The 12,487-nt window shown below is 34.3% G+C and overlaps 1 protein-coding gene across 1 annotated transcript; it reads right to left on the bottom strand.

The window, feature by feature from the left end:
- Window positions 1-1,161: 1,161 nt before the first annotated feature.
- On the bottom strand, window positions 1,162-4,533 carry ormdl2 (ORMDL sphingolipid biosynthesis regulator 2). The gene is made up of 4 exons (XM_028453227.1): window positions 4,426-4,533; window positions 2,846-3,020; window positions 2,549-2,700; window positions 1,162-1,573 (listed from the first exon to the last, which is right to left on the bottom strand). Exons 2-4 carry the CDS (start codon window positions 3,017-3,019, stop codon window positions 1,438-1,440), a joined length of 462 nt encoding a protein of 153 aa, XP_028309028.1. The 5' UTR covers window position 3,020; window positions 4,426-4,533; the 3' UTR covers window positions 1,162-1,437.
- Between the last annotated feature and the right edge of the window lie 7,954 nt (window positions 4,534-12,487).

The following is a 12,487-nucleotide window of genomic DNA, read 5'->3' as shown; positions in this document are numbered from 1 at the left end:
CGTTGGGGACGTTGTGACCTTTAATCCAAACTGCCCTGTGGCTTCCAGTCAGATTTAAAGGCATCACTGCTCCTTTGTTACATTCCATCACACACGCTGCTTTTATTTGCATGTGTTTCCCAGGCTGTGGTTTGTTTGGTTCTCAGGTGTGACCACATTCATGTTTCTCACCTACTTCCCTAGAAACAGGAAGTGAAACCTGACCGTGTGCAGAGGGGAGAACCCATGAGTTCACTTTTCTTAGTCATTCTAGGTTCAGGAGTTTGATGTTAGAATGTAGTAATATCATCACTAACGTGTCAATGATGTAATATATGAAAACATTGATGCAATAAGGATGATGGATCTCAGTCGCTGCAAGATATTCACTTTGATTTAGTTTAATTTGGAAGAAATTTGAGGACAAATTTAGGATTTTTTTAAAAATGTTTAAATGCATTCATTTAATGTAATTTAAAAAGTTGGAAAAATTAGTTGAAACTGAAATAATGGGCATGACAAATTGTAAATGTGGTTAAATTTGCAAAACATAATCATGAAATATGGTGAAAAGAGGTTCAAAGTGACAATAATGCGTCAACATATGTGACATTAGGTGTAAAAGTGATTGAAAGGGTTTATAAGTGCTGAACATGTCTGGAAAGTGGAAAATGTGTAGAAAAGTCATTGAAATGTGATGTAGAAATGTAGCAAAAATACATTAAAAGGAGCAAAAATAATGCAAGAAAAAGTGATGAAAATAGGTTAAAAAATGGTGAGTTTGGTGTAGTTGCAGAAAAAGGGTAAAAATAAGCAAAATTGGGCTGAAATTGTTCCCAAAAAGAAGTATAATTTCTTGAAGGCATCTGGCGACCCCTCCTAGTGTCTCCTGAGCCGAAGGTTGAGAACCCCTGCTCTGGGGTTATTCGTTAAAGACTCAGTAATTGTGATTAATTGTAATTTAACTTTAGTAAATAAGAAAGTAATTGTCTTTCAGGGGAAAAATAATGTTTTTTGTAATGGGAAAAAAATGCCAGTCAATGTAATTGAGTTGTAATTGAACGTGGATAATTGAAGATGTAATTGTAATCAAAAAATGTAAAATAATTCTAACATTTTAGAATTATTTATACACGTGTGTGTGTGTGCGTGCGTGTGTGTGTGTAAAAATCCAGATAAATATGAATATTCCCAGGAATGGAAATAACCTCCTTTATTTTTCCCACAGTCCGCTCCACTGTGTAACTGAAGTTACATCCAATAAAAACGTCACATTTACAACTCAAAACTCTCAACAATACGAAGAAATCCTCTGTCGTTTACATCAGGAATGTTCATTTACTTCCTTTTTTTTTTTTTTCCTACTTTGGTCAGACTCGGTCATTTCAAAATAAAATAAACTTCCTATAACGAAACAGCTTCTCAGCAGGAGTACGACTACAAGTCCAGTGAACGTAATCAGTATTTGTTGATGCCAAATACTCGGACTCCGTGAAACTGTGGCAGCTTTGGGAGGAGAACGCTGAGCAGGGAGCAGGTGTTGATGACGAAATGTGTGCGGTCGTATTTGGTGTAGAAACTGGCCAGGATGTACCTGTGGGGGAGGGGAGGGGGAGGTTAATGCAATCAGATGGAAGGCTAAGTACTTTAAATCATTAACAGAAAAAAACTGAAAACAATAGAGAAGTTTTAACATAGAAATGTTTTAAAGGATCCTCCACTGTTTTTATAAATGTCCTTATTAGTAGATCTATGTCTAACAAAACATATTATTAGTAGCTTTTTACGTGATCTATAAATCTGCTAAATGATCTAAAAATCAGGCTGAATGTTTCACTCCAATAAAAAACAATGAGATGTTTACAGGCAGTGGGGCCGTGTGACATCATCAGTCACATGATTTCAAGATGGAGGAACACAGGCTCTAAAACTGTAAAGTAGTCCTATTTTTAATGTTAATTAAATGAATTTGGTGCATAATAATGTGTTTTGTTAGACATAGATCTACTAATAAGGACATTTATAAAAACAGTGGAGGATCCCATTAAAATAGATCTATAATTTACAGTTATAAAATATAGACATTAGATTAGGGATGGAATTTCAAAAAAAATTGATGGAGTTTTTCTAACGCATCCATACAAAATTCTGATTTTTTTGTGCTCATTCATAATAAACAGTAAATACAACTATCTGTTTAGATTACAGAATGACATCATCGGCATACAAAAATTATTTTCAATGAGTGTTTCACTGATTGTATTGAAATGTTATTGGACTTTTACCTAAATGATAACGTATTGGGCCAATAATTTAACTGTGGGGAACATCACACCTGATTCTATGGATCTCAAAGGCTCAATTATTCACGTTTACCAAATATTGTCAGTGTGTGTGTGATACGAGTGAAGCTGCTTTGGTAAAATCCAGCTCATGCAGAACATTCTGTCGTGATTTTTTTTTAGTAAATTGCAAGAAAAAAATATCTACGGTAAATGACTTAATTTTCCCTAAAATGAAAAAGAGAAAAAAGTGTATTTTCTCATGTCGATTAAAACACACGACTTACAGCACGATGGGTGAGATGGTGAGGAACTTGCGTGAGGAGGTGAACTGGAGGCCGTAGTCCATCTGCTCCCAGTGGGTGAGGAGGCGGGCTTTGCCCTGGTCGGGGGTCTCAAAGGGGGTTCCCTTTACTGTGTGGAGGAACAGGTACATGACCTGCAACACACACACACACACACACATTAGGAACAGGCTGTGTGTGTGTGTGTGTGTGTGTGTGTGTGTGTGTGTGTGTGTGTGTGTGTGTGTGTGTGTGTGTGTGTGTGTGTGTGTGTGTGTGTGTGTGTGTGTCTCCACAGACCAGGTTGTGGATGACGTTGGTCAGGGTCCACACGATGGGGACGGTGAAGAAGGGGATGCTGAGCAGCACGATGTGCAGCACCACAGTGAGCAGCAGGTACGTCAGCCATATCCCTCTACTGTTCATCACCCGCGTGTTGGGGTTCACCTCACTGTGAGCCACGCCCACATTCATCCTGAACCACACACACCTTAACGTTAAACTTCATATTTGACACCTGACACCAGTCACAATCATGCTCCTGATAAACTTATACTCCTATACACCAGTAATTCTCAACCTTTTCACCCCAAAATAAAGGTCCCAGAGAGCGGGGACCCCCACTGTAGCTGAAGGTGGTTGAACACAGACATGAACATTGAAGAACAGTCATGTGGAGACAGGACCATCTATAAGGGGGAATACAGGGGAGAGATTTTTGGGGTCCATCCATAAAGTCAGTAAAATGATGGTCTATTGTTCTATGAATCTGTGATAATCACATTTATTTATTCATCTGAATAATATCCACTGTTATCCAGGAACGTTTATTATTATTATAGTCATATTAAAGATGGAAATCATTGTTTTAATCACAAATAAAATGGGTTAAAAATGGTGGAAAATGTGGTGAAATTGGATTTTATCTGTAAATTAGAGTGGATAAAAACAGACAGAAAAAGTGGTAAAAGAAAGGGTTCGAAATGTCAATATTAGAACAATTAGTTTAAACTGACAAATGGTGAATGTGGTTAAAAGTGACAATAATGGGTCAACATATGTGACGTTAGGTGTAAAAGTGGTGGAAAGGGTTTATAAGTGCTGAACATGTCTGGAAAGTGGAAAAATTTAAAGAAAAGACATTAAAATGTGATGTAGAAGTGTCAGAAATGGGAGAAATGTATCAAAAATACATTAAAAGGAGCAAAAATAATGCAAGAAAAAGTGATGTAATTGCAGAAAAAGGGTAAAAAAAAAAAACTGGGATAAAATTGTACAAAAATTATTCTTAGTTTCTTGAAAGCATCTGGCGACCCCCTCCCAGTGTCTTGTGACCCCAAATGACCCCTAAGGTTGAGAACACCTATTAAAACTGCTATTCTAACATAATAATAATAAGCATTATTGTTTATAGTTAAACTAGTTATTTTAATTAAATGAGGTATAATTAATCCTATTTCCCAGTACTGTATTAACCTCAGGCATGCGTTAAGCTCCGCCTGTCTGAACTGCACTGCGAGGTTAAACAAGCGCTGCCGAGGCTACGTCACACTGCTAATTTATTAGCTCAACTTTCAGCTGCTGCTAGAAAAGAACAGAAATGGAACTGATAATTCATTAATTAGACCAATAACTGTTCATAAATCGATCTTTTAGTGTTCGTAAGATAACGGGTTGGCAAAGATAAAGAAGTGTCTACTATATTTACTTTAGTTTAGTTAGTTCCACTGACACAGTGATCGACTCTAAACAGCTGCTGTCCGTTAGTTTAACATTAACGCAGCGGGGACTCGAACCTTCACCACAGGTTCTATTTAAAGTGTTGATGGATCATTGAAGGAGAGTCTCAGTCTTAGTGAGCTCACATGAGAAAACTTTACCTTCATATGAAGTGTCGCAGCTCACCAGGAAATCGCTCTGCGTTTATTCTCTGGCCCCGCCTCCCTCTGCTACAGAGGGCGGGGCTTACGGGTACACTCGTGTTCCATTGAAATCAGTAACCATAGAAACAGTTTCTAATGCTTTGTTTGTGTTTGTTTTCAGCGATAAAAACAACTACTACTTTTAGTGACACCGTTAATTATAAACTCATCATTATGAAATGAAAACAAGATTACACATAATAGTAATAATAATAATTATTATTATTACTACTACTCAGTATATGTCAGATAATTATGTAGATTTCTTCAGTGTATATATTATACATGTATTTATAATCAATGGATACTTATATAATGTGGATATATGTATATTCAAATAGTCTATATACCACATGTGTCAAACTCAAGGCCTGGGGACCAAATCCGACCCTTTAAAACATCCAAACTGGGCCGCAGGAGAAAAAAAATTTCTAAATTCTTCTATTTTCCTCAAATTGTGACATAATATTATCTTCAATTAAATAGAAATTGGTCACAAAATTTCGGAAATAAATTATGTGTTATAAGTTTAAATGGACATTTTTTATGGATATTTGTGTATATATAATATTAGCAGTGTATTCTTCACCCTACTGTCTTTTTAAACTTGAGTATTATTGTTCTCATATTTTTTATTGTATGTTGGTTTTTTTTTTCTATACAAGTTAAATCATTCATGATAATATTAATATTATTTTAATCAAGTGTGTGTGTGTGTGTGTGTGTGTGTGTGTGTGTGTGTGTGTGTGTGTGTGTGTGTGTGTGTGTGTGTGTGTGTGTGTGTGTGTGTCATACCTGTCAAGTTTTGGATTTGAAAATAAGGGAAATTTTCTGGCGCCCCCTACAAGCCGTCCCACCCGCCCAACCAAATGTGTACAAGAAATCTAAAATATCCACTTATCAACCACTTACTAAATACAATTACGTGATTATAATCTGGTAGGTCGACCTTTATTAACATTAAATGCTGTGAACATTCCTACTAGGGCTGGTGATATGAACCAAAACTCATATCTCAATATATTTTCTCAAAATGGTGAAATATGATATAAATCTAGATAAATGATTAAATAAAGTCTGACCAGAAAAACAATTTTGGGTTAAAATTGCTGATGCAAAATGTTTCACAGGGACATTTATTAATAAATAGCTGATCAATATGTGACACTTATTAATCATCTAACTGAGCTTTACATGTTGTTCTGAGAAATAAAAGCAGCGACTCCTAAAACTAATATTTTGTTTCATAAGACATATGAAATATTATAGTTTTCTATATCACCAAAATAGAAAACTCGATACATCTTGAATCTCGATATATCGCCCAGCCCTAATTCCTAAATTATAAAACAGCCTAAATAAAAACATAAATGTGTTTATGAAGCACATGTGTTTATTTAATATACTTACAGTTTATATACAAGTCAACACATTGTATATTTACTGTTAATTTCACGTTGCTTGTCTTTAAGTTAGACATTAACATTTTATTTTATTATATATTTTATTATAATCTCATATGGTTCTCTGGTATTCACTAATGACTTATTAGACACATTTATTACAGACTTTACATTATTTAACACTTTATAAACAGTGTATATTTGTGGAGCTTGTGATTGGATGATTTTTCATGGTGACTTACGTGTTTCTTCTGCTGTGGTAGACGTTAAAATATCAGTTATTAATCTAACAGAACGTGTAACTGTGTCACATCCTGATGGTCTTTATGAAGATAAACCCTATGTTATATTTTATAACGTATTTACACCAGTTCTTAGTTTTTATCACCAGAACGTTTTCATTCATCATCTCTGTTCTGTTGTTTCTGGGTTTGTTGGTGATGTCAGCACTAATCTAATCTCGCGAGAACTTCCACTCAGGTCATTTCAGGTGGAAGTTCTCGCGAGGCTAGTGACAGCGTTCATTTTAGTAAGACATCTTTTAATTATTATTACATTAAAATACAGGATATTTAAGGAAAATACTAATACGGGAAGATGGCGGGAAAGAGAGGTAAAATACGGGAGTTTCCCGGTTAAAACGGGAAACGCGTGCGTGCGTGTGTGTGTGCGTGCGCGTCCGCGCGCGCGTTTGGACAATCCTAAAAGTGAAACAAGAATTAAAAAGGAAGGAGTGTAACCAACAACAATATGTTATGATAACCAAACAATCTGGAACACCGGACCAGCAGAACAGGTAGTGACTGCTCCAGTTTCACTGAATTCTGTGGTCCTCCTGCAGGAATTTCCCACAAAACATCATCAATTCCCTGCAGCAGCTAAGCTCCTCCCACTTGCTTTTAAATCACTTTAGTGAGTTATTATCACCAGGACTATGGGACCTCCCTGCCCCAGAATGATGATGAATGAAGTCCAGGACGACGGATCAGTAAAGTATACTTTATTAAATAATTAACATAGAAAATAAAAACATAGCTATCTAAACTAAATGCAAACTTTACACACAATATAAACAGCAAATGCCAGAAAAACTTCAACAAAGCACCTCGAAGAAGAAAAAAAGAAAAGAGCACAATGCATTTGGTTGGCAAATTTGGAGAGAATTTGTGAAATAATTTGAGGACAAATGTAGGATTGTTTTATTTATTTTTTTAATTGGATTTATTTCATGCAATTAAAAAGTAAGAACAATTAGTTTAAATTGGTAAATAATGGGCATAACTATTCGTGAATGTGGTTAAGTTAGCAAAAAAATAATCATGAAATCTGGTGAAAAGAGGTTAAAAGTGACAATAATGGGTCAACATATGTGACATTAGGTGGAAAAGTGGTGGAAATGTCTTGAAAGTGGAGAAAATGTGCAGAAAAGACATTGAAATGTGATGTAAAAGTGTCTGAAATGTGAGTAATGTAGCAAAAATATATTAAAATGAGCAAAAATATGGCAAGAAAAAGTGATAAAAATGGGTTAAAATATGGTGAGTTTGGTGTTGTTGCAGAAAAGGGGTAATAAAAAAAGCAAAGATGGTCTCAAAATATTCTTAGTTTCTTGAAGGCATCTGGCGACCCCCTCCCAGTGTCTCCCTGTACTACGAAGCTGCACATCCCACAATGCAATGTGCCAAACTATTACCAACAATGTCAATAACAGTGTTTACAATGATCAGTGATTTTTGCACAAACCATGTGATTATGTCATCGTTTGCTTTGTTGTTGTGTTTCTATTTACTTTTTTTAAATTTCACTTCCTTTTAATGGAATGATTTCATCACAGCTTCTCCTTTTCTTTGCACAGCTGTTGAATAATGTCTGTGTGGATAATGTTGTGATACCTGACAGGAGAGCAGTATGTGAGGGAGGAAGTGACATCATCAGTATGTGAGGGAGGAAGTGAGCAGGAAATGGTGTGTCCACGAAGAGCAGCAGGAGTGTTTGTGGAAAGCACGCGTTCCTTTTATCTCAACACGTTGGTATTTGGAGTTCCTGTGGAGGAAACATCCTAACGCTCCTCTGTGCGATGTTGACTGACACATTTTCACTGATATAGATCTACAGCTGCAGCTTCTAGCTTTGATTGTCCTTTGTTTCTCTTTATTGTTTGTTGTTTTAGTTTTTTTTTTTTCAGTTTGTGAGAATTTACCGTAAAGCACCTAAAAAGACAGAAAGATTTAATTTTGTCTTTGAAAATGTAATTATTATATTCTCAGTACAAAAATTAAAGAAAAATATGAAAAAGTACAAAAAATACACAAAATCTGCGAAAATTATGAAAAATAACAAAAAAAATTTTTTTGCTGTCTTAATGATCAGATTTGTAATTATTCTAAATGTTGTGAATAAATGTCTGCTTATTATGATGGATTAATGACTGATTAACAAGTAACTTTTAGGTATTGATGGTAAGGAAAGAGAATAATTCCTTTTTACACTGAACAAATGAAGAAAAATGCTCTGTTGTACAAATGGATCTCCTTCAAAATAAAAGCAGAGGCTTTTCAACTTGTTCAACTTTATTAGACTTTAAAAACAGAACAAAATTCATATAAATACATACAAACAAATAAATACAATAAATAACTGAATAAATAGGTTTCTAGTAATTCCATTGGAAACAAACACTCACTGCACATGTGCAGGAATCTGAGCTGGATCAGATACAGAGATCCACGCAGGTTTTGATCAATATGATCAGACACGCGCACGCACACACAGATGTACATGTGTGTGAGAGCTCATACACATTTGTGAGGAAGGCCAGAGTGATGAGCTGGATCTCCTTCAGCAAACACTCGAGCTGTGATGATGGAGAAGGAAAAGAGACGTTCCATCACGTATCGACACAGAACTTTCTCCTTCTCCGTGTCTTTGTGTGTGTCACTATTCTGTGAAGAAGGAACCTGGAACACACAAACACACACACGTTAACATCAATCAATCACTGCACAATTACAACAACCTTTTGGTCATTTTATTTCACTTTCGTCTCAACACTGAGACTGTAAAGTTGTTTATTTTTAATTATTTTATTTGTTTCAATATATTGGATGGACTAAGTATTTGTGGGAGGCTTTGACTTATCTTTTTTCCTTTACATCATTTTAATTAATATATGTATTGTAGAATTAGTTTTATGTTCACTTTGAATTTCACTTATGTACCTTTACTTATTCAAAATATATTAATGCATTTTATTTATTTCATTTTAAAATTATTGATTTTAATGTATTAATTTTAATTTCATGTATTTATCTGATTTCATTTGTTTATTTAAATTTCATTTATTTACTTTAATTTAATTAATTTATTTATTGATTTTAATTTCATTCATTTATTTCAATTTCATTTGTTTATCTCAATTTCATATATTAATTTCTATTTTAACTATTAATTTTAATTTAATTAATTAATTTAAATTTAATTAATTAATTTTAATTTCATCTATTTATTTCAATTTCATTCATCTATTGTGTTTTATTTATTTCTGTTAACTATTTTAAAATGTACTTAAATTATTCTACATAAAACTTTTCAATGTGTTCAATTATTTTAGGTAAAACTACAATAAACATGTATTAATATAGTGATGATACTGTACATGCATGGAAACTATAAGCAACACATTTCTTTGTTTAACAAATGTGTAAATAACAGGAAGTTAGAGCTGATTTAATTTTTCTGGTGTTTACTGTCTCCTCACCGTCTTCCTTCCTTCCTTCATCCTCATCCTCACACTTCCTCCCATGGACGTCACGCAGCTGCTCAGCTCTCTGTGCAGATTGTGCAGAACTGGCTTCACTTTGACGGCCAACGCTGAGCAGACTGTGATGTTGGACACTGTCTCCACTGCAGAACTGTAGCCCTCCAGGACACTGAGCAGCTTCCCAACGCACGGCTGAGAGGAAACAAAGACAGGAAGTTACACGTCTTTGATCATAAACTCTCAAAGCGATCCATCGCTTGTGTTTGAAGGTAATCTTAGAAACCATTATGTATATATTTATAGATAATGGTTACAGAGGCACACATTAAACTGATGTGTCACATTTTCCCTTTAAAGAGAAACCTTACAGCTGTTTGTATTACTGAATACTGCAGAAAACTACATTCATACCACACAATCATAGCTTTTTTTTAGTTAAATAATTGAAATAAAAACCAATGTGAGTCATTTACACAGGAAACAACAAAGAGTTTGTCTATTTTGTCTTTTATTTAGCTGTAATTTAGTGTGTTTTTGGAGTCGTTTAGTGTGAGAGACCTCTACAAACAAAAGATAAATTGAATTGACTGATGACGTGTGTGTTCATGATGTCTTACCAGAGATTTGTGGTGGAGCGATGCAGGATCACACATATCTTTGGCTTCCATCCAAACAAGTGAAGAGTCAAAATGTCCCTTATTTGGAATAATAATCTCTGCCTGAAATTGAAAAGAAAAGGAAAAAAGTTAAAACACACACAGTGTCAACAAATTAAGTCCTAATGCACCTTTACTGACACTTCATTAGTCATCTTTTTATATTGGGCCAGGTATACATTTGTGTCTTTATTATTCAATAATAATAATAAATAAACACCTTTGCAATAGAAACAAATCTTTTTTCAATTAAAAAAATGGTTGAAATGCAATTATTTGGGTCTCAAATATGTTTTTATTTATTTGCATTTTTTTGATTCAAAATATTTGATTGAACTAAACTTTTTTGATCAAATAATAAAGACACAAACCTTCCTCCTTACTACATTATTATCCTGTTGAAGCCATAATTTACTGATTCTATAATTATTTAATTATGTTAATTTTTGAACAAATATTCATTTACATTATTAGAATAGATTTCAGTCAATTGATGCAGTTGTATGTAGGTAAAGTTTTAGTCTGCATGTCATTGCTCACTATTGACTTGTGTAAGAATTAATACAATCCCATTCTAATACCTAATTAGATAATAAATCATATCTAATATGTAATATTTAATGTAATCTATTCTAATGTGTGTGGTTCTTACCTCTGCAGACACCTCTCTAGCCACCCCGTTGAACATTGCAGAGCTTTCCTTCACTGCGAAGCAAGCACCGACCCACGGCCCGGAAAGGGACGAGGAGCCGGAGCCGGTCGGAGCTCCGCGAGCAGCGCTGAAAAACACCCAGAAAAGTGCAACCAAAGTCGGGTAAGAAGCCATGGTGTCGGTGTGTTCCTGTGCTAATGCTCTAATGATGAACTGATGATGCTCGTGCTCTCTGATCATCACCTTTTATCTGCTGTCTACGGTGAGTCACACGTGCAGGGTTTTCCTCCATCCTCGCGCTCCTCCATCCATTCCGTACTTCCAGCCCGGGTCTTTCCCGCGCTGGAAATGCGGTCACTACACGGCGTGTGACGTCACGCAGGTAAAAGAGCAGGAGCTTCCGTTCATTTTATTCATCATTGAGAAAGTTTTTAAAATTCTCTGTGATCATTGTAACATATTAATTTACCTTTCTGTTCAATTTTAGTTTGTTTTATATTTGCAATAAAAAAATAGATGTTTTTCCATCGTTTTACATTACGTATCCTATATATACTCTTTCTCTTAGTGCTGTATTTGCTATATAATTTGTAATAAGATATAATTATATGTTTTTGCTATAACTTGTACTGTGGTAAAGTAATCTCCTGGGATCATCAAAGTAATTCAGATTCAGATTTTGAATTACAACGAATTTTTTTAATTTTTAATTTTTTACATTTGGAATGTTTTTTTTAAAAAATTATTTTATTTGAATCACCACATAGCCATCTCAATTTTGCTTTTGGTTTAATTTATTTTAATTTATTACAGTAATAATGAATTGCTGGAACAGCTTCTGACTGAGTTAATTTCCTACTTCTTTAATCAGCTTTCTTTTTAGTGCTTTTTATTCAGATTGTACTCTGGTTTTCTCCCACTGTCCAAATTCACATTATTATTATTATAAGTGCATTGATGAAATTATAACTCTTAGATGGACTTAACATAATGAATAATAAATGCATTTTATTTTCCTTATTGCTGTAATAAAATTAATCAAGAAAGAAAATGTAGTGTTTGTTTCACTGGTTTAATTAAAATGAAAAATCTCTTATCTGACAGAAAAAGCTGCAAGAATTTGTCACTTCAGGTATTTTATTTCCAACAGATCCATCAGAAGGAAGTAGGAAATGAAAGCACAGCAATGCAGTGTGGGTAAAAGTTCAGGAATTTTTATTTCCTCTACAGTAACATCATAAACCCAACTATTCATACTCCATCCCTGACTGAGGAAGTGAGAATAACCTTTACATTCTGCGACAAACTTTCCATTTGCCTCTTTTCTCTTCCAGAGAAAAACTTCAGCTTCAGAGAAAATATTCTGAGGATCTCATACTTCCATCACAACTTTGTATTATTTGTTTACAGCAAACTGTATTATTAATTTATTAGTATTTGTTTCTTTATTCAGTAATTATGTATTTATTCAGTCATGAGAAATGTCTTACAACTGCATAGATTAACTCATTATGTTCTCATATTCATTTATATATTTTTTATTTGCCTT

The sequence above is a fragment of the Gouania willdenowi genome, chromosome 7, assembly GCF_900634775.1.
Source record: "Gouania willdenowi chromosome 7, fGouWil2.1, whole genome shotgun sequence".
NCBI lineage: Eukaryota > Metazoa > Chordata > Actinopteri > Blenniiformes > Gobiesocidae > Gouania > Gouania willdenowi.
Note: the sequence above shows the minus strand (reverse complement) of the source record. Positions and strands in the feature narration are given on the sequence as shown.

Excerpts from the sequence above, each read along its gene's own strand:
- ormdl2 (XM_028453227.1), bottom strand. The coding sequence starts at position 3,019 with ATGAATGTGGGCGTGGCTCACAGTGAGGTGAACCCCAACACGCGGGTG. Across the intron at positions 2,701-2,845 it reads CCAACGTCATCCACAACCTG|GTCATGTACCTGTTCCTCCA; the intron begins GTCTGTGGAGAC and ends TGTGTGTTGCAG. Across the intron at positions 1,574-2,548 it reads ACCATCTCACCCATCGTGCT|GTACATCCTGGCCAGTTTCT; the intron begins GTAAGTCGTGTG and ends CCTCCCCCACAG.